This window comes from Esox lucius, chromosome 14, assembly GCF_011004845.1.
Source record: "Esox lucius isolate fEsoLuc1 chromosome 14, fEsoLuc1.pri, whole genome shotgun sequence".
Lineage (NCBI taxonomy): Eukaryota > Metazoa > Chordata > Actinopteri > Esociformes > Esocidae > Esox > Esox lucius.
The window spans coordinates 37,104,273-37,125,584 of NC_047582.1; the positions used below are offsets into that span (position 1 = coordinate 37,104,273).

Below are 21,312 nucleotides of genomic sequence, written 5' to 3' on the forward strand. Positions count from 1 at the left end.
ACTGTGAGAGACGGAATCTAAAACAAAAATACCTAGAACTGCCTATTAAGGTTATAAATACCTAGAACTGCCTATTAAGGTTATAAATACCTAGAACTGCCTATTAAGGTTATATGTAACTACAGGCATCAGCACTAGTGGTGATGAGTGTTGCCAGTTCGCTCCATGCAACAGCCCAGTGCATTGTGGGTAAGCTGCAACCAGAATTTAAACTACGGCCACAACTGACCAGCTGTAGTATGGGGCAGTGAATTCACCACTTCAGTTTTCAGGAGCAAATGATTTTAAAACAATCATCAACCCAACACTTGTACTTCAGCCCTACCTCACCAAAAATACTTTCTAATGGACAAATTCTTATACACTCTAAGAATAGATTATTGCATATGGAACCAATAAAATCTAAATCACCTGCTTCATTTCTGACAAACTGGGCATGAGCGCTACATTATGTAACAAGCTACTTTTTAGATTGTATTGTGCTTTAAATTTGAAACCTTATTCTATTCTGCTTGGTGTGCAGAGACAGTATTTCTCTACATTACACAGAGATGACATAGAAATGACTTACCATTTTTAAGAAAATATAGGTTACAGTATCTGGGTAATATTGTTGTGTGCAATATGCCTGCAGCATCTTGACAATTGTTGCATTTGTTTAAACAGTTTGCAGGAAGGGAGGCGTAGCTGAGTTCCTTTTGTGAAGTTTCCAAGGTAATGCACAGAATGAAAATGTTTAACCACATATACAACAACACAATAAACAATTGGCTAGTATGAAATACTGCTTGTGTTTTACACTGAAGAGCAAAAGCATATGACCCCTGACAGGTGTAGCGAATAATACTCATCCCCCAACAAGGGCACACAACAAGGACTGAATAGACAGATGGTAAACAATCAGTTCTCATAGTCAATGTCATGGATGCAGGAGAAATGAGCAGGAGTAAAGACCTGAGCAAATTTGACAAGGGCCTAATTGTTATAGCCAGACGACTGGGTCAGAGCATCTCACAAACGGCAAGGCTTGTGGGTGCTCCCAGTCAGCAGTGGTCAGTACCTACTGACAGTGGTCCGAGGAGGGACAAACCACAGACCGGCGACAGGGTGTTGGGCGCCCAACGCTCATTGATGTGTGTTGGCAAAGACTGCTATCTTGTCTGGTCTGAAACAACAGAAGGTCTACTGTGGTTTTGGGAGGAATGGGTCACAAAACACAATGCATCACACCCTGCTGTGTATGGGGCTGCGTAGCTGCAGACCGGTCAGAGTGCCCATGATGACCCCCCAGACCACCATCAAAAGCACCTACAATGGGCACACAAGTGTCAGAACTGGACCTTGGAGCAAGGAAAAGGTCGCCTGATCCCATCAGTCCCACTTTCTTTTACATCATGTGGACGGCCATGTACCTGGGGAGGTGATGGCGCCAGGATGCACTGTGGGAAAATGACAAGCCGGTGGAGGGAGTGTGATGTTCTAGACAATGTTCTGCTGGCAAACCCTGGTCCGGGCATTCATGTGGATGTCAATTGGACACGTACCACCTACTTAAACATTGTTGCAGACCAGGTGCACCCCTTCATGGCAATGGTATTTCCTGATGGCAGTGGCCTCTTTCAGTAGGATAATGCGCCCTGCCACACAGCACACATTGTTTGGGAATGGTTTGAGGAACATGATGAAAGGTTCAAGGTGTTGCCCTGGCCTTTCTCCAGATCTCAATCCGAATTAGCATCTGTGGGATGATCTGGACCAACAAGTCTGATCCACGGCGACTTCACCTGGCAACCTCAAGTAGAAGGACTTGAAGGATCTGAGCATTTTAGGCAGGTGGTCATAATGTTTTGGCTCATCAGTGTATATCCGCATGATTAATAAATGTACGCTTTTTCATGTTAACTACAGACGCAACTATGTATAAAAATTATTAATCAAATGAACAACTAATTCGCGTCTATAGCAACCAATATATGAAAAAGCACAAATGTATTACAACCCCATTTTCTAAAACATAGGGACGCTGCATAAAATGCAAATAAATAGAATGCAATGATGTGCAAATCGTTTAGCCCTATATTTAATTGAAAAGAGTATAAAGACAATATATCAAATGTTAAAACTGAAAATGTTATTGTTTTTGCAGAAAGGGATTTTTGAATTTCATGCCATCAACGTTTCAAAAACTTTGAGAAAGGGACATGTGTACCACTGTGCTGCACCCCTTCTAACAACACTAACTGTTGGGGAACTGAGGAGACCAACTGTTGCAGTTTGAAAGTGTGATTTATTCCCATTCATGCTTGATATAGGATTTTAGCTGCTCAGCAATTCAGAGTCTCCTATTTTTCATTTCATTATACACCAAATGGTTTTAATGGATGTCAGGTCTGGACTGCAGGCAGACTAGTTTAGCACCCGGACTCCAACTATGGATGTGGTTTGGCATCGTCTTGTTGAAATAGGCAACACTTGTACTAGGCAAAGCCTTCCCTGAAAAATATGTCATCTGGATGGCAACGTCTTGTTCCAAAACCTGTATTGTTCAGCATTAATGGTGTCTTCACAGATGTGCAAGTCACCCATGCCATGTGCACTAATGCACCCCCATACCATCACGGATGATGGCTTTTGAGTTGTGTGCTGATAAGCCGGATGTTCCCTGTCTTTAGCCTGAAGGACGCAGTGTCCATGATTCCCAAAAGCAATTTCACATTTTAATTTGTTAAACCACAAGACAGTTTTCCATTCTTAAATGAGCTTGGGCCTAGAGGAAGCGATGGCGGTTCTGGATCTTGTTTATATATCTTTTTTCTTCTTTGCATGGTAGAGTTTTAACTTGCATATGTGGATGCAGTGACACTGTTAACAGACAGTGGTTTTCAGGAGTCTTCCTGAGCCAGTGCAGTGATTTCCACTACACAATCTTGTCTGTTTTTAATACAGCGTGGCCTGAGGGCCCGAAGATCATGGCCATCCAATATTGATTTTCGGCCTTGTCCCTAGCATATAGAGAATACTTTGGATTCTCTTAATGATATTATGTACCATAGATTGAGACCCTCAAACTCCTTGCATTTTTAACATTATTCTTAAATTGTTGAGCTATTTGCCCGTGCAGCCTTTCACAGATTGATGAAACCGTCCTCATTTCTGACAGACCCATCCTCTCTAGAATGATCTTTGAATACCAAATCATGTTACTGATCTCTCGCAAATTTACCTAATTAGTTGTGTGATATTCCACCATTTTTTTTTTGCATTACACAACTTTTACAGTCTTTTGTTGTCCCAACTTTTTTGAAACGTGTTGCTGGCATCAAATAAAGAGTGGGCACATATTCAAAAAACAATAAAATGTCTCAGTTGCAACATCTGATATGTTGTCTTTGTAATATTTTCTATTGAAGATAGGTTTTAAATTATTTGTACATTATTGCATTTTTTTTATTTATTTACATTTTCACAGCGTCCCAAATTCTTGGGAAACAGGGTTGTAATAAAACATGAAATTATGAATAAAAACACGTACTATGTGCAAATGTTTAGGTTCTTGTTTTTTGGCATCGGCAATGTAATGGGGATAAATGACTCCAAAAACAATATAAATACAGTGGCTTTGTGGCCTTATACATCATGATTAGGAGTCCAGTCTTATTATAAATTAACGTGCATTCTACAGTACTGTCCTGATATCAGGAATTAATCTGCCTTCTAGCCAATCAGCAACAAGTTTAACAATACTTTAAAGTGCATAGCTGAACAATATCTATGCAGGCCCATAAGTTGATTGTTATGAAGAGGATAGCTAGAAGAACAACTAACATGCAATTGCGGTCAAAGAGATATCCACTGAATGGCTTGTTATGACACTGCAGGACGTTAGATCCATATCTCTGAGTCATATGCACATCAAAGACCATCCTCAGGACTGCAACAGAAATAACTATTTACAATGGTCCTGTTTTGTTCTAAGATGAATCTAGCAACAAGCAAATGTAGATTCGTGTTTTGGCCAAGATGTTTTCTTCCTGTGGCCAAGGTGGTGATGCTAATTTGACAGCATGGAGATTTAGTAGGATCTTATGTCTGGGTTGGTTAGGTGAAAAACCTAATTCTATAATGTGGAGAACAGTACTCCTGAAATTCATTCAACATGGGCGTTACAGCAGTATTTACACACTAAACACCTAGAAGAGGCATTTCAACTATTTGAAACTACAGCATTGTCCTTTCAGTCATTCCTTTGTATGAACTTACAATGCAGTTGTATAAAGTACCCACACACAAGTACCCACACCCAATTTGTTTCCGTTCCAGACTGATTATCCCAGATCATAAGATCTGACTCAATCCTCTGACTGTTATGATAAACATCGCAGGGATCAGCTGTTTGGATAGTCTTTCATTAACACCTAATGGCAATTTCAGACACATGCACATTATAGGCTTGTGATGTGAGATTATCGGTCTCAACAACACCTCATCTGATATTATTATGTAATAAGCACTATAAATGTGATTACAAGATTATAAAATATATTAATCAGAAGGTATTTCCTCTAACACTTATTTCTATCACCCTCAGGTCACACGCACGCACGCACGCACACCTTATTCTTCAATACCACTGATGAAACCCTTACAGATTACTGACCTTGAGGTCTTGAACTGAAATAAACCCACTACTCAAATACACACTCACACACAAACACACACAATAAGGCCAGTACTCTCCCCTGGCACCAACACACAAACCAAAATAAATACACACTCCCACACACACAAAAATAAATACACCCCCCCACAAACACTACAATAAATGCACACCCCCACAAACATCACATTAAACACAAACTCACATACAACAATAAATACAGCCCCCCCACACAAACCACAACACACACCCACACACTTAAATAAAGACACACCATAACAAACTAACACATGCCACACACACACACCACAATAAATACATGCCCACAAAGACACACCACAATCCACATCCTCCATCCTCACCCCCTGCTGGCAGTTAAGCTTTTTGGGAAATTACTGCCTGGGGATTTCCTCTGGGACATGTGTCACCTGCACACACACTCATTCACAGTTACTTCCTACTAATGGTACCGAAGGGGTGTATCTAATGTCTGTCCCACAATGTCCCTCCTGACAAGGTTCTACCATTTAATAAGAACAAGATCCCTACTGATGACGTTCTGTCATTAAAATAGAACAACAATGTCCCTCCTGACAAGGTTCTACCATTTAATAAGAACAAGATCCCTACTGACAATGTTCTATCATTAAAATAGAACAACAAAATCCTTACTGACGATGTTCTATCAATAAAACAGAACAAGGTCCCTACTGACGATGTTCTATCAATAAAAAAGAACAAGGTCCCTACTGACCATGTTCTATCATTAAAACAGAATAGCAGAGCTCCTTTTTCAATAACATCCTGGGGTAAATGTTTTGCTCAGGGACAACTTGTCAGCTCTCGGTTTTGGTCCTGCAACATTGTGGTGATGGATTGGATGCTGTAACCAGGCTCCCATACTGCCTCATATGGCTTCCCAGAGTTCCATTTCAAAAACCCTCCCCCACATTCCTGTAGGAGGAGTGCTGTGTGTTAAGCTCCGCCCTAGCAAGGCATTTGATGGGCTTGACATAGTCAGACGTCAATGGTTTAAAAACCTTTTTAGCAACATTCTGCTATTCTCTCACACACACGCCCTCGGGACGATAAGGCTGTCCCAGCGTGGGGGTGTGTTCTGGTCTCCATGGTGATATTAGAGCCGTTGCTAATCCTGTATTGGCCCCCAGCCCAGCATGCATCTCTCCCTCCTTCCCACTCAGCAACTCTAAACATCTCCCTCTCTACTTCTCCCCCCACTCCCCCCAATGTTTCTCTCTCTTGCTTTCCCCCTCTAACCCTGGAGTTTGTCTCTCTCTGCAGGTCAGCCTCCGACACTGGAGGTTGATGCAACAGGGGTACATAATAATAATAGAGATTCAAAGGAGTTGGTACTAGAGTCTGATGCCGGGGTTTGATACTAGAGTCTGATGCCGGGGTTTGATACTAGAGGTTAATACCAGAGGCTGGCATTAGAAGTTGATACTAATGTTTGATACTAGGGTTTGATTCTAGAGAGTGTAACATTAGAAGTTCTTGGTAAAGGCTGGCCTTAGAGGTTCATTTTTAAAGCAGATTATACTGGTGCTGGTCATAAAATTAGAATATCATCAAAAAGTTGATTTATTTCAGTAATTCCATTCAAAAAGTGAAACTTGTATAATGTATACATTCATTCACCACAGACTGATATATTTTAAGTGTTTATTTCTTTTAATTGTGATGATTATAACTGACAACTAATAAAAACCCCAAATTCAGCATCTCAGAAAATTAGAATATTGTGAAAAAGTTCAATATTGAAGACACCTGGTGCCACACTCTAATCAGCTAATTAACCCAAAACACCTGCAAAGGCATTTAAATGGTCTCAGTCTAGTTCTGTAGGCTACACAATCATGGGGAAGACTGCTGACTTGACAGCTGTCCAAAAGAGACCATTGACACCTTGCACAAGGAGGGCAAGACACAAAAGGTCATTGCTAAAGAGGTTGGCTGTTCACAGAGCTGTGTCCAAGCACATTAATAGAGACGCAAAGGGAAGGAAAAGATGTGGTAGAAAAAAGTGCACAAGCAATAGGGATAACCGCACCCTGGAGAGGATTGTGAAACAATACCCATTCAAAAATGTGGGGGAGATTCACAAAGAGTGGACTGCAGCTGGAGTCAGTGCTTCAAGAACCAACACGCACAGACATATGCAAGACATGGGTTTCAGCTGTTGCATTCCTTGTGTCAAGCCACTCTTGAACAAGACACAGCGTCAGAAGCGTCTCGCCTGGGCTAAAGACAAAAAGGACTGGACTGCTGCTGAGTTATGTTCTCTGATGAAAGTCAATTTTGCATTTCCTTTGGAAATCAAGGTCCCAGAGTCTGGAGGAAGAGAGGAGGGGCACAGAATCCATGTTGCTTGAAGTCCAGTGTAAAGTTTCCACAGTCAGTGATGGTTTGGGGTGCCATGTCATCTGCTGGTGTTGGTCCACTGTGTTTTCTGAGGTCCAAGAGCCACACAGCCGTCTACCAGGAAGTTTTAGAGCACTTCATGCTTCCTGCTGCTGAACAACTTTATGGAGATGCAGATTTCATTTTCCAACAAGACTTGGCACCTGCAAACAGTGCCAAAGCTACCAGTACCTGGTTTAATGACCATGTTCTGCACTGTTCTTAATTGGCCAGCAAACTCGCCAGACCTTAACCCTATAGAAAATCTATGGGGTATTGTGAAGAGGAAGATGCGATACACCAGACCCAACAATGCAGAAGAGCTGAAGGCCACTATTAGAGCAAACCTGGGCTCTCATAACACCTGACCAGTGCCACAGACTGATCGACTCCATGCCACGCCGCATTGCCGCAGTAATTCAGGCAAAAGGAGCCCCAACTAAGTATTGAGTGCTGTACATGCTCATACTTTTCATGTTCATACTTTTCAATTGGCCAACATTTCTAAAAATCATTTTTTTTGTATTGATTTTCTGAGATACTGAATTTGGACAGCTGTCAAGTCAGCAGTCTTCCCCATGATTGTGTAGCATACAGAACTAGACTGAGAGACCATTTAAAGGCATTTGCAGGTGTTTTGGGTTAATTAGCTGATTAGAGTGTGGCACCAGGTGTCTTCAATATTGAACCTTTTCACAATATTCTAATTTGGGGTTTTCATTAGTTGTCAGTTATAATCATCAAAATTAAAAGAAATAAACATTTGAAATATATCAGCCTGTGTGTAATGAATGAATATAATATATAAGTTTCACTTTTTGAATGGAATTACTAAAATAAATCAACTTTTTGATGATATTCAAATTTTATGACCAGCACCTGTATATAAGAGGTTCTTAAATGCTGAACATTTCTGATTGGTCCAGAAGTAGTAGAGTTTACTCGCAGAAGTTTTCAACCGCCATTTTTAAATGTCCTCAGCAGAGTAATGTACAGGATTTATTAAAATAGTTTATTTTGCTTACAAAAAAAAGACATTATGGAGAGGAAATCGAGCGACGACGAAGTCCAGGCCTTAAGAGTGTTTATGCTGACGACCAAATCCAGCGAGAATTTGAAACGGCGATTCGTAATGATAAGGTGTACACGAAAATATCCTACAAGTTAGGTGAGCTGAACATTATTCACACCGGGAAACAGTGCCGGGAGAAGTGTAAAAAATGTAAACCAAATAAGAAGATCGACGATCACAATAACAGATGCGGTTCTGACCGGCTGAGCAAATAGTTTGACCGTCTACGTGCGTTGCCGGGTCACAGGTCGGCCTTCTATGATGCTGCGGCAACGATTGACTCGGCTGCTGCGTTGTTGGAAGCCGTGGTGGAAGACACAGAAACTGGATAACCAGTCGGTTTAAGGCAAATCACAATGTTTTACATGATGCATGTTAAATGCTATAACGTTATGTTTTGGGAAAGTCAGGATATTTGTATACTACATGTTATTGTCATGCTATTGTCCCTCTAGACAAAAACCAATGTTAGCTACAGGAACATCAATGATGTTAGCCTAGCTAACAACCCCTATTATCTGCCACCTCCTATTATAGAGTAATGTATGGAGGTTAAATACTTAATGTCATGTATGGAGGTTAAATACTTAATGTCATGTATGGAGGTTAAATACTTAATGTCATGTATGGAGGTTAAATACTTAATGTCATGTATGGAGGTTAAATACTTAATGTCATGTATGGAGGTTAAATACTTAATGTCATGTATGGAGGTTAAATACTTAATGTCATGTATGGAGGTTAAATACTTAATGTAATGTATGGAGGTTAAATACTTAATGTAATGTATGGAGGTTAAATACTTAAACAATGTCTGGAGGTTAAATACTTAATGTCATGTATGGAGGTTAAATACTTAAACAATGTAATGTATGGAGGTTAAATACTTAATGTCATGTATGGAGGTTAAATACTTAAACAATGTAATGTATGGAGGTTAAATACTTAATGTCATGTATGGAGGTTAAATACTTAATGTCATGTATGGAGGTTAAATACTTAATGTAATGTATGGAGGTTAAATACTTAATGTAATGTATGGAGGTTAAATACTTAATGTCATGTATGGAGGTTAAATACTTAATGTCATGTATGGAGGTTAAATACTTAATGTAATGTATGGAGGTTAAATACTTAATGTCATGTATGGAGGTTAAATACTTAATGTAATGTATGGAGGTTAAATACTTAATGTAATGTATGGAGGTTAAATACTTAATGTAATGTATGGACATTTTTGTTGCAAATCGTGAACGTCGACTTGCGTGACAGACCAGACATCACGTAGGCTGTTATCAGTGATCTGACTTTTTTCCCTTCTTCACCAGAAAGGTAGCTAAAACTTTCTAGTAAACACGTAATTGAAACTGTGATCAGGCATTTGTAACATAAATAAAGAGGAAATGAAACGTCATTTGGAGAAAATAGTAAGGCGGCTGATAATAGGGGTCGTATTTTTTAGCCACGTCGCTAACCAACTAGTTGAAAATAGTAATATTTCCACTGGAATTTCAGAAATGATCATTAATGACATGATAGTTAACATTTGTATGTATCTTATAATCACTAAACATTAACAACTTGATCAAATGATTCGTCGGTACAAGACATTTTTCAAAACTGCTGTTGACTATGCGGACTGTGCTTGTGTATTATTCATTTACTGTGGTGTGTTTGTGTTTATTGTTCTTTTTGGAAAAGACACAGACTTCCTTGACGCACTGAGGGACATGGACGACGTTAACCGGACCGTCCTGCAGCTAGCACAGGAGCAGCAGGACCAGTATATGCAGCTGCTATACTGAGGAAAGAGTCAGGCTGAGGAGAGCTGCGTAAAGAACGATAAGGAGGCGAGAGTTGGCATTCCTCGAGTCTCAGGGGGAAGAATCTGTGTTATGTATATTAACCATGTACAGTGTTATGTATATTACTGCTTTATGTTCTTGCTATATTTTTATAATTCTCACTACGTAGTTGGTGTGCTATGCCACCATTCATAAGCATATTACACTCATGTATCTATACTACTGAATAATACTACCAATTGCTGCAAGTCTACTTATGTTACTGCCACATCTAAATGTTCAATAATACTACTCAGATTGCTGCTGGTTTACAGTACTCTGTATTTTGCACCTACATTTTTGCAGATTAAATAGTTGTTGAACCAAATACGTGTATAGTGGCTGTTTGTGTACATCTGAAAACAGAGGAACTTCCACACACTGTCTGGCTCACTGCTGAAATATTTATTAAATCTCAACGGCGAGATCTTTTGTGAATGGGGACACGATGGCGATGTCATGTCACCCCAGTTATGGTTGCAATCGACGGCACAAGTACAGAAACGTGTCCTTAAATTCTTTATCCACTAGGCCTCGTGAAAGTTGAAACCACAGTTTCCCACCGTTTGTGTACCCAAACGGATGTAGAACACGACGCATTCTGTAGTACTCATATCTGAAACACACAAAAAGGTGCCAATAATAAGTCGATGTAGTTTAGAGTAACATTATTCCCAATTGTGATTTATTTAATCGTATAAAGACCTACTAAAAAAAAAATCGTACCATTCTCTTTGTGCGGATGACGCGAATCCTTCTCATCAGTCATCTCATGGTCAATCTCCGCGATAACTCAAAATCCATTCACTTTATTCGTTTTGCAACTCGAAAAGCATTTCTACTGCTCGTCTCCTCCGCTGCATGACCACATTTGTAAAGCAATGAAATCATGATCAACAGCAACAACTTTAATCTCCTCCCTGGTTGCTGTGATGTTGCAGTGTCGCATAAATGAAGATGCCTGTCGGTCGCTTTGTAAGGTGTAGGGTGCGGCGGAACACGCGCCAGTGGCGGAACACGCGCCAGCGGCGGAAAACGCGCCAGCGGCGGAACACGCGCCAGCGGCGGAACAGCGGCGGAACACGCGCCAGCGTTGGAACAGCGGCGGAACACGCGCCAGCGGCGGAACACGCGCCAGCGGACTAATTAGCCTAATCTTCGCGAGGCTTCAGACCGTGGTGGAAACGCACACAACAATGGGCTGAAGGAACCCTTTAGTTCCTTGAATAACAGTTCCTGGGACTCAAAGTTCCAGGTACTTTTTGGTGGAAACGCAGATTAAGTCATTATTAGAGTTTGACAATGGAGGTAAACACTGGGGATGGATACCAGAGGTAAACACTGGGGATGGATACCAGAGGTAAACACTGGGGATGGATACCAGAGGTAAACACTGGGGATGGATACCAGAGGTAAACACTGGGGATGGATACCAGAGGTAAACACTGGGGATGGATACCAGAGGTAAACACTGGGGATGGATACCAGAGGCAAACACTGGGGATGGATACCAGAGGCAAACACTGGGGATGGATACCAGAGGCAAACACTGGGGATTGATACCAGAGGCAAACACTGGGGATTGATACCAGAGGTAAACACTGGGGATTGATACCAGAGGTAAACACTGGGGATTGATAAGAGCTTACTATTAGACACTGATACTACAGATTAATATCCCATGTTGACAGTGTAGGTTAATATTAAAGGCGGACTATGGAGGTTAATAATAGAGGTTGACTATGGTGGTTGAAATTAGAGGTTGACTATGAAGGTTAATAATAGAGGTTGATTATGGTGGTTGAAATTAGAGGTTGACTATGAAGGTTAATAATAGAGGATGACTATGGTGGTTAATATTATAGGGTGACTATTGGTCGTTGAAATTAGAGGATGACTATGGTGGTTAATATTATAGGGTGACTATTGGTCGTTGAAATTAGAGGATGACTATGGTGGTTAATATTATAGGGTGACTATTAGTCGTTGATATTAGAGGATGACTATGGTGGTTGATATTATAGGATGACTATAGATGTTGACATTAGAGGTTGACTATGGATGTTGACATTAGAGGTTGTCTATGGATGTTGACATTAGATGTTGTCTATGGATGTTGACATTAGATGTTGTCTATGGATGTTGACATTAGAGGTTGACACTGTAGACAGTCTCCAGCACAGTGCTGCGTGTGTGGGTTTCCATAGCAGCAGATCCATTTTTGGCTGCTCTTGAGGCAAGAGGAAACTAAACACAAAAATAACTGTCCTGCCTATAGATGGTTGATCTTGACAAGTCCTTTACCAAATGTGACAGAATTGAACTGTTCCTGTGTCAATCACACACACACACACACACACACACACACACACACACACACACACACACACACAACTCCTTAAGTCAAGTCTTGTTCCTGTTTCAGAGTCAATTCATGTTCCTATTCCAGAGTTCCTATTCGAGAGTCTAGTCAGAGTCAAGGCCCACTGTATGTCCTTAATAGACATACAGCTGAGATCAGACAGACAGCTAACAACTGGGATATGATAGATTTAGGGCAGAGAAAACTGGGACAGGAGAGTTAAAAAACACACACAAACACAATGCCACACACATACACATACACACTCAGACAAAGACGCACGTTAGTTAAACATTTTCTGAGGGTAGAAAGAAATGTAATTGCTACAGACAAACACCCTATCAAAACACCCTAATGCAATTCTGCAACACAGTTTGCCTGTTATGTAATAATGAAGATAATTTGATTGATTGGGTGTTCACCTGAACCAATCACAATTCTTTCTGCCCTCAGAATATCATTGAGTAAGTAACTGGTAAGTAGCAGTAAACTGGTATGACACACACACACAAACACACACACGTATGATGTTCTATGTCCATGGCAGATCTAGCAAAAGTGCCATCCATGACACCTTGGCAAAGATGAGCATCAAAGGCTATTAAAAATGTTAATTGTTTTAAACTTTTAATATGGTACAACTCTCAATGACAAAGAAAAATATTGACTGAAATATGGCAAAACCAATGCACAGAACTTACAACCAGATCCAGAACCTAATGTCACCTGTGTACCTACATGAGATGACCAAGATGGCAATGCCTGTACATTACGAGGCTCAGAGTCTACCCAGTTAATTCAAATTAGCAATAACTTATTTAATCGTCTCTACTTCATTCACTTGGTACAGCCTAGCATATAGTATATACAGCTGACAAGAACTCGTGGATATTGGAACACAATGCACAAATGTATGAAATACAACTAAGATTCACCTCACAAAAAAGGATTCTGGATTGCAGCATATAGATGTTCTCAGAAAGGTGGCTACACAACAACATAATTTTTGCAATGTTTCGAAGATGAAAATAAGCAACTCTTGAGACATTTTATGTTCTTCAAAGGAGAGGTCAGGGTCAAGGGTAACGCCAAGGTTTTTTATAGTTGTTTGGGATACGACCATGCAGCCGTCGAGGTTCACAGTGAGATCTGCTAACAATGCGCTTTGTTTTTTGGGTCCTAAAACGAGCAACGAGTTTTCCTTGAGTTTAAGAGCCAGAAATTCTCTGTCATCCACTTCCTAATATTTGAAACGCATGTTTCCAAAGTAGCTAATTTAGGGGCTTCTCCATGCTTCATTGAAATATATAACTGTGTGTCATCAGCGTAACAGTGAAAGTTTACATTGTGATTTCGGATTACATCGCCCAGAGGGAGCATATATAGTGAGAACAATAATGGGCCCAGAACCGAGCCTTGAGGAACACCAAAGCATACCTTTGACTTGTCAGAGGATATGCCATCCACACTAACAAACTGATATCTTTCAGATAAATAAGATTTAAACCAGGCTAGAACATGTCCACATAGCCCAATATGGGTTTCCAGTCTCTCTAAGAGAAGGGAGTGATCAATAGTGTCAAAAGCAGCACTAAGGTCAAGAAGCAACAGGACGGATGCGGAACCTTTGTCCGAGGCCATTAGAAGGTCATTTGTTACCTTCACGAGTGCAGTCTCAGTACTATGATGGGATCTTAAACCGGACTGGAGTATTTCATAAATGTTATTTGTCTTTAGGAGGACATTCAGTTGTTCGGAAACACATTTCACTAAGATTTTTGAGAGGAACGTGAGGTTCGATATTGGCGTATAATTGTTTAATATGTCGGGATCCAGATTAGATTTTTATAGAAGAAGCTTAATTTCCGCTATTTTTTGTGAGTTTGGTACACATCCGGAGGAAAGGGAGCAATTTATTATGTTCAGCATTGGCTGACCTAGCACAGGAAATGGCTCCTTAAGTAATTTTGTTGGAATCGGGTCTAGCTGAGAGTTTGTGGGTTTAGTACTCATTACAAATTTAGTAAATGTGACGAGCGATGCGGTATCAAAAAATTCAAGTGTCCCCATTGACACCTGGTCAGGGAGGTTCAGGACAGACTAGACAACTCATCTAGGCCCCAATCAGCTAAAGCTTCTCTCATCCCTGTTGCAATGTTCTCACTTGTATGATCCTCGGGGAAAAAAGCATTTTGCAAACAGAGACATTTCAGGTGGAAGTCCTCATTAATTAAGTGTACGGTCAAACTTATGTAGGGCTCCGTTGTCCGGCTGGACCACAAGTCTATAGTTGCTGTATAATATTCCACTTGTGACCGCTCTGTTTCTACTTGTGTCTTGCATTTCTCGTACAACTCTGGGAAGTTGTATTGCGTTGTGTGATGGCATTCCAAACCGCTTGTCAAACCGCTTGTCACCCTCTTTGGTAACCATGTTAATTAGTACCATGTCTTTGGCGACATGAAACATTATTGAATCTGTGATATTTCTCTGCCGTTTGGAACCTTTCTTGTATGGTGTTTTTGCTTTGGACGGCATTGAGATGCTTTGCACGCATCATACGAAGATTTGTGGTGCCGCCTTAAATTATCAAACAAATTGGTTGTGTTGTGGCAACAATTGCAAGGCACTCTTGACAAAGTACCTGTTTTTAGTCAACATCATCCTGTCTGTAATATTTCCAATTATAAGGAAATATTTCCACATACACTCACCTAAAGGATTATTAGGAACACCATACTAATATTGTGTTTGATCCCCTTTCACCTTCAGAACTGCCTTAATTCTATGTGGCATTGATTCAACAAGGTGCTGAAAGTGTTCTTTAGAAATGTTGGCCCATATTGATAGGATAGCATCTTGCAGTTGATGGTGATTTGTGGGATGCACATCCAGGGCACAAAGCTCCCGTTCCACCACATCCCAAAGATGCTCTATTGGATTGAGATCTGGTGACTGTGGGGCCATTTCAGTAAAGTGAACTCATTGTCATGTTCAAGAAACCAATTTGAAAATGATTCGAGCTTTGTGACATGGTGCATTATCCTGCTGGATGTAGCCATCAGAGGATGGGTACATGGTGGTCATAAAGGGATGGACATGGTCAGAAACAATGCTCAGGTAGGCCGTGGCATTTAAACAATGCCCAATTGGCACTAAGGGGCCTAAAGTGTGCCAAGAAAACATCCCCCACACCATTACACCACCACCACCAGCCTGCACAGTGGTAACAAGGCATGATGGATCCATGCTCTCATTCTGTTTACGCCAAATTCTGACTCTACCTCCTGAATGTCTCAACAGAAATCGAGACTCATCAGACCAGGCAACATTCTTCCAGTCTTCAACTGTCCAATTTTGGTGAGCTCGTGCAAATTGTAGCCTCTTTTTCCTATTTGTAGTGGAGATGAGTGGTACCCGGTGGGGTCTTCTGCTGTTGTAGCCCATCCGCCTCAAGGTTGTGCGTGTTGTGGCTTCACAAATGCTTTGCTGCATTCCTCGGTTGTAACGAGTGGTTATTTCAGTCAAAGTTGCTCTATCAGCTTGAATCAGTAGGCCCATTCTCCTCTGACCTATAGCATCAACAAGGCATTTTCGCCCACAGGACTGCCGCATACTGGATGTTTTTCCCTTTTCATACCATTCTTTGTAAACCCTAGAAATGGTTGTGCGTGAAAATCCCAGTAACTGAGCAGATTGTGAAATACTCAGACTGGCCCGTCTGGCAACAACAACCATGCCACGCTCAAAATTGCTTAAATCACCTTTCCCATTCTGACATTCAGTTTGGAGTTCAGGAGATTGTCTTGACCAGGACCACACCCCTAAATGCATTGAAGCAACTGCCATGTGATTGGTTGATTAGATAATTGCATTAATGAGAAATTGAACAGGTGTTCCTAAATCCTTTAGGTGAGTGCAATTGACAATGCATTTCTTTTTGCTGCCAAATTTTCCATTTCTGTCTTTTTGGCCTGTTCCTCGCTCATTTCGTCACACGAAAGCAGAGCCTGCTGTCAACCACATGCAGCAATGAACTCTGTTTAAAATAATAATTATCATAATTAACTGTATCCAATAACCCATAAATCTGAGAAAATTACATTATATCAGAGATATAATGCTAGTTTTCCATTTGAAAAAATATATATTGTTGACTGATGTGTTTACCTTACTAAATCGAATGTTCTGAGATGTGACTATTGCGGATGCGCACATCACAATGTCGATGCTGAAACTATATATTGTGCAGCCCTAGCTGTAGCTCTGTGACTGTCCATCACTAACCACAGCCACCCTTTTTACTCCTGGACTCTGAAACTGAAAAACCATATCAGACTTAGGTAGAGGCAGATGTCTACAGGTATGTGTCATTGCTGCTATTCCCATATTAGGTTCAGGGTTAACCCTAACCCATTTGCACATGCTGACTTGCACCTTAAAAACTTGCCCTCTTTAAACTTGCACATTTAGAACTGCCACTGTACTTGCATTTTCAATTGTTACACATCTACCTTGAGAACCTCATTGCTGCTATCCCTGCATTTCAGTTGCACATGCTACCCTACTTCAATTTGCCTCGATTGCAAATTCAGAATGCCATTTAGAATTCCTACAACTATTTATCTCACTTGTACAAACATTATACTAATACCTGTACATTTCCCACTGCACATTTAGATTTGCCATATGTAATACATTTGCATTAATTGCCTACCGATACATTTCACTTGTACATACATATACTTAATACCTGTAAATTATTTTGCCCTCCTCTATTTGCATTTCTGCCACAAACTGCATTTCGTTGTACTGTACTTTCACTGTTCAATGACAAAGTTTAATCTAATCTGAGTTAATATGATGTGGAGGAAGAGTCACTGGGAACAGTCTTCAGTCTCATCAAGAGTGAACTACTGTTTATGTTGCTGATTGGGGCAGCTATGATTGAGATGATACAGCAGTAGAATCCAAAACTACTCTGGAAGAGAAATTAGAATAAACTACAATAAACTACAACATGATTTCTGTGCAGACTGCTGGTATCTGTGCAGACTGCTGGTATCTGTGCAGACTGCTGGTATCTGTGCAGACTGCTGGTATCTGTGCAGACTGCTGGTATCTGTGCAGACTGCTGGTATCTGTGCAGACTGCTGGTATCTGTGCAGACTGCTGGTATCTGTGCAGACTGCTGGTATCTGTGCAGACTGCTGGTATCTGTGCAGACTGCTGGTATCTGTGCAGACTGCTGGTATCTGTGCAGACTGCTGGTATCTGTGCAGAGGTTCCAGACAACATGACAATAGTAGAGAACGATCAAGACGTGTTATGATGGGACTGTCTGTCTGTCTCAAGAAAAAGAGGAAGAAGAGGATGACGATGAGAAAGACAGAGGACAAGGAGGAAGAGAATAAAGAGAGGAGGAAAGCGTGGTTACCGATGTCCCAGTGTTCATGGCAGACAGTAACCTCTGTCTCCATTTGTCTTTCCCTGCTGCCACGTCCTCCCCTCTCTGCACCGGCTGCAACACAGACAACGGCTCAACGCACAACGCACGCACAACGCACGCACAACGCACGCACAACGGCTCAACACACAACGCACGCACAAGTTTGTACAGCTACCCTCATGGGGACCAGAAAATACAAATTGCATGCTCCCTTGCCCTAATCTTAACCCTAAACCTACCCCTATCCCTTATCCTAACCTTAACCTAAACCTAATCTAACCCTAAACCTGACCTTAACCTCAATAAAGTAACATTTATGCCTAAAATCTAACTAGATGTAATGCCTAACTTTAGCCCTAAACTTAACCAACAACGCCTGGACCTTAAAGAAACCCCAATTCTAACTATAAAATACATTTTAAGTTTGACATTAAACCTAAACCCGGAAATTAACTTTTGCCTAACGGGGACTGGCAAAAGGTCCCAATGAGTCAAATTTTTTCTGGTTTTACAATACTCATGGGTACATTTGGTCCCCATGAGTTTAGTAAGACCTAAAACACGCACGCACGCACTCACCACTCTCACACACAACACACACACACACACACACACACACACACACACCACTCTCACACACACACACCACTCTCACACACACACCCCACTCTCACACACACACACCCCACTCTCACACACACACACACACACACACACACACACACACACACACACACACACACACACCACTCTCACACACACACCCCACTCTCACACACACACACCCCACTCTCACACACACACACACACACCCCACTCTCACACACACACACCCCACTCTCACACACACACACACACACACACACACACACACACACACACACACCCCACTCTCACACACACACACACACACACACCCCACTCTCACACACACACACACACACACACACACACCCCACTCTCACACACACACACACACACACACACACCATTCTCACACACACACACACCACTCTCACACACACACACACACACACCACTCTCACACACACACACACACACACACACACACACACACACACACACACACACCACTCTCACACACACACACACACACACACACACACACACACCACACACACACCACACACACACACCACACACACACCACACACACACACACACACACACACACACACCACACACACACACCCACACACCCACACACCCACACACCACTCTCTCACACCCACACACCACTCTCTCACACCCACACACCACTCTCTCACACCCACACACCACTCTCTCACACCCACACACCACTCTCACACACACACACACACACACACCACTCTCACACACACACACACACACACACACACACACACACACACCACACACACACCACACACACACACCACACACACACCCACACCACACACACCCACACACCCACACACCACTCTCTCACACCCACACACCACTCTCTCACACCCACACACCACTCTCTCACACCCACACACCACTCTCTCACACCCACACACACCACTCTCTCACACCCACACACACCACTCTCACACACACACCCACACCACTCTCACACACACACCCACACCACTCTCACACACACACCCACACCACTCTCACACACACACACACACCACTCTCACACACACACACACACCACTCTCACACACACACACACACACACACCACTCACACACACACACACCACTCTCACACACGCCACTCTCACCCACACACCCACACACCACTCTCTCACACCCACACACACACACACCCACACACCACTCTCTCACACCCACCCACCACTCTCTCACACCCACCCACACCACTCTCACACACACACCCACACCACTCTCACACACACACCCACACCACTCTCACACACACACCCACACCACTCTCACACACACACCCACACCACTCTCACACACGCCACTCTCACACACACCACTCTCACACACACACCCACACCACTCTCACACACACACCCACACCACTCTCACACACACACCCACACCACTCTCACACACACACACCACTCTCACACACGCCACTCTCACACACACACACACACCACTCTCACACACACACCACTCTCACACACACACGCCACTCTCACACACACACGCCACTCTCACACACACACACACACACACACACACGCCACTCTCACACACACACGCCACTCTCACACACACACGCCACTCTCACACACACACACGCCACTCTCACACACACACGCCACTCTCACACACACACACGCCACTCTCACACACACACACACACACACACACACACACACACACACACCACTCTCACACACACCACTCTCACACACACCACTCTCACACACACACACACGCCACTCTCACACACACACGCCACTCTCACACACACACGCCACTCTCACACACACACACGCCACTCTCACACACACACGCCACTCTCACACACACACACGCCACTCTCACACACACACACACACACACACACACACACACACACACCACTCTCACACACACCACTCACACACACACCACTCTCACACACACCACTCTCACACACACCACTCTCACACACACCACTCTCACACACACCACTCTCACACACACCACTCTCACACACACACGCCACTCTCACACACACACGCCACTCTCACACACACACGCCACACACACACACTCTCACACACACCACTCTCACACACACCACTCTCACACACACCACTCTCACACACACCACTCTCACACACACACACCACTCTCACACACACACACGCCACTCTCACACACACACACGCCACTCTCACACACACACACGCCACTCTCACACACACACGCCACTCTCACACACACACGCCACTCTCACACACACACGCCACTCTCACACACACACGCCACTCTCACACACACACGCCACTCTCACACACACACGCCACTCTCACACACACACGCCACTCTCACACACGCCACTCTCACACACGCCACTCTCACACACGCCACTCTCACACACACCACTCTCACACACACCACTCTCACACACACCACTCTCACACACACCACTCTCACACACACCACTCTCACACACACCACTCTCATACACACACACACCACTCTCACACACACCACTCTCACACACACACCACTCTCACACACACACACACCACTCTCACACACCACTCTCACACACACACACCACTCTCACACACACACACCACTCTCACACACACACACCACTCTCACACACACACACCACTCTCACACACACACACCACTCTCACACACACACACCACTCTCACACACACACACCACTCTCACACACACACACCACTCTCACACACACACACCACTCTCACACACACACACCACTCTCACACACACACACCACTCTCACACACACACACCACTCTCACACACACACACCACTCTCACACACACACACCACTCTCACACACACACCACTCTCACACACACACCACT

The 21,312-nt window shown here is 42.8% G+C and overlaps 1 protein-coding gene across 3 annotated transcripts in view; it reads right to left on the reverse strand.

Annotated features, from left to right (window-relative positions):
* The window catches only part of ano2b (anoctamin 2b), a 99,908-nt gene that overhangs the window by 33,706 nt on the left and 44,890 nt on the right, over window positions 1-21,312 (reverse strand). For 2 of the 3 annotated variants that reach the window (XM_029125222.2, XM_029125223.2), the window contains one exon: window positions 17,794-17,877. The exons of the other annotated variant lie outside the window; for it this stretch is intronic. In XM_029125222.2, the coding sequence (XP_028981055.2) occupies window positions 17,794-17,877 (84 nt within the window). The remainder of the gene's footprint in view (window positions 1-17,793; window positions 17,878-21,312) is intronic. 3 annotated transcript variants of the gene reach the window in all.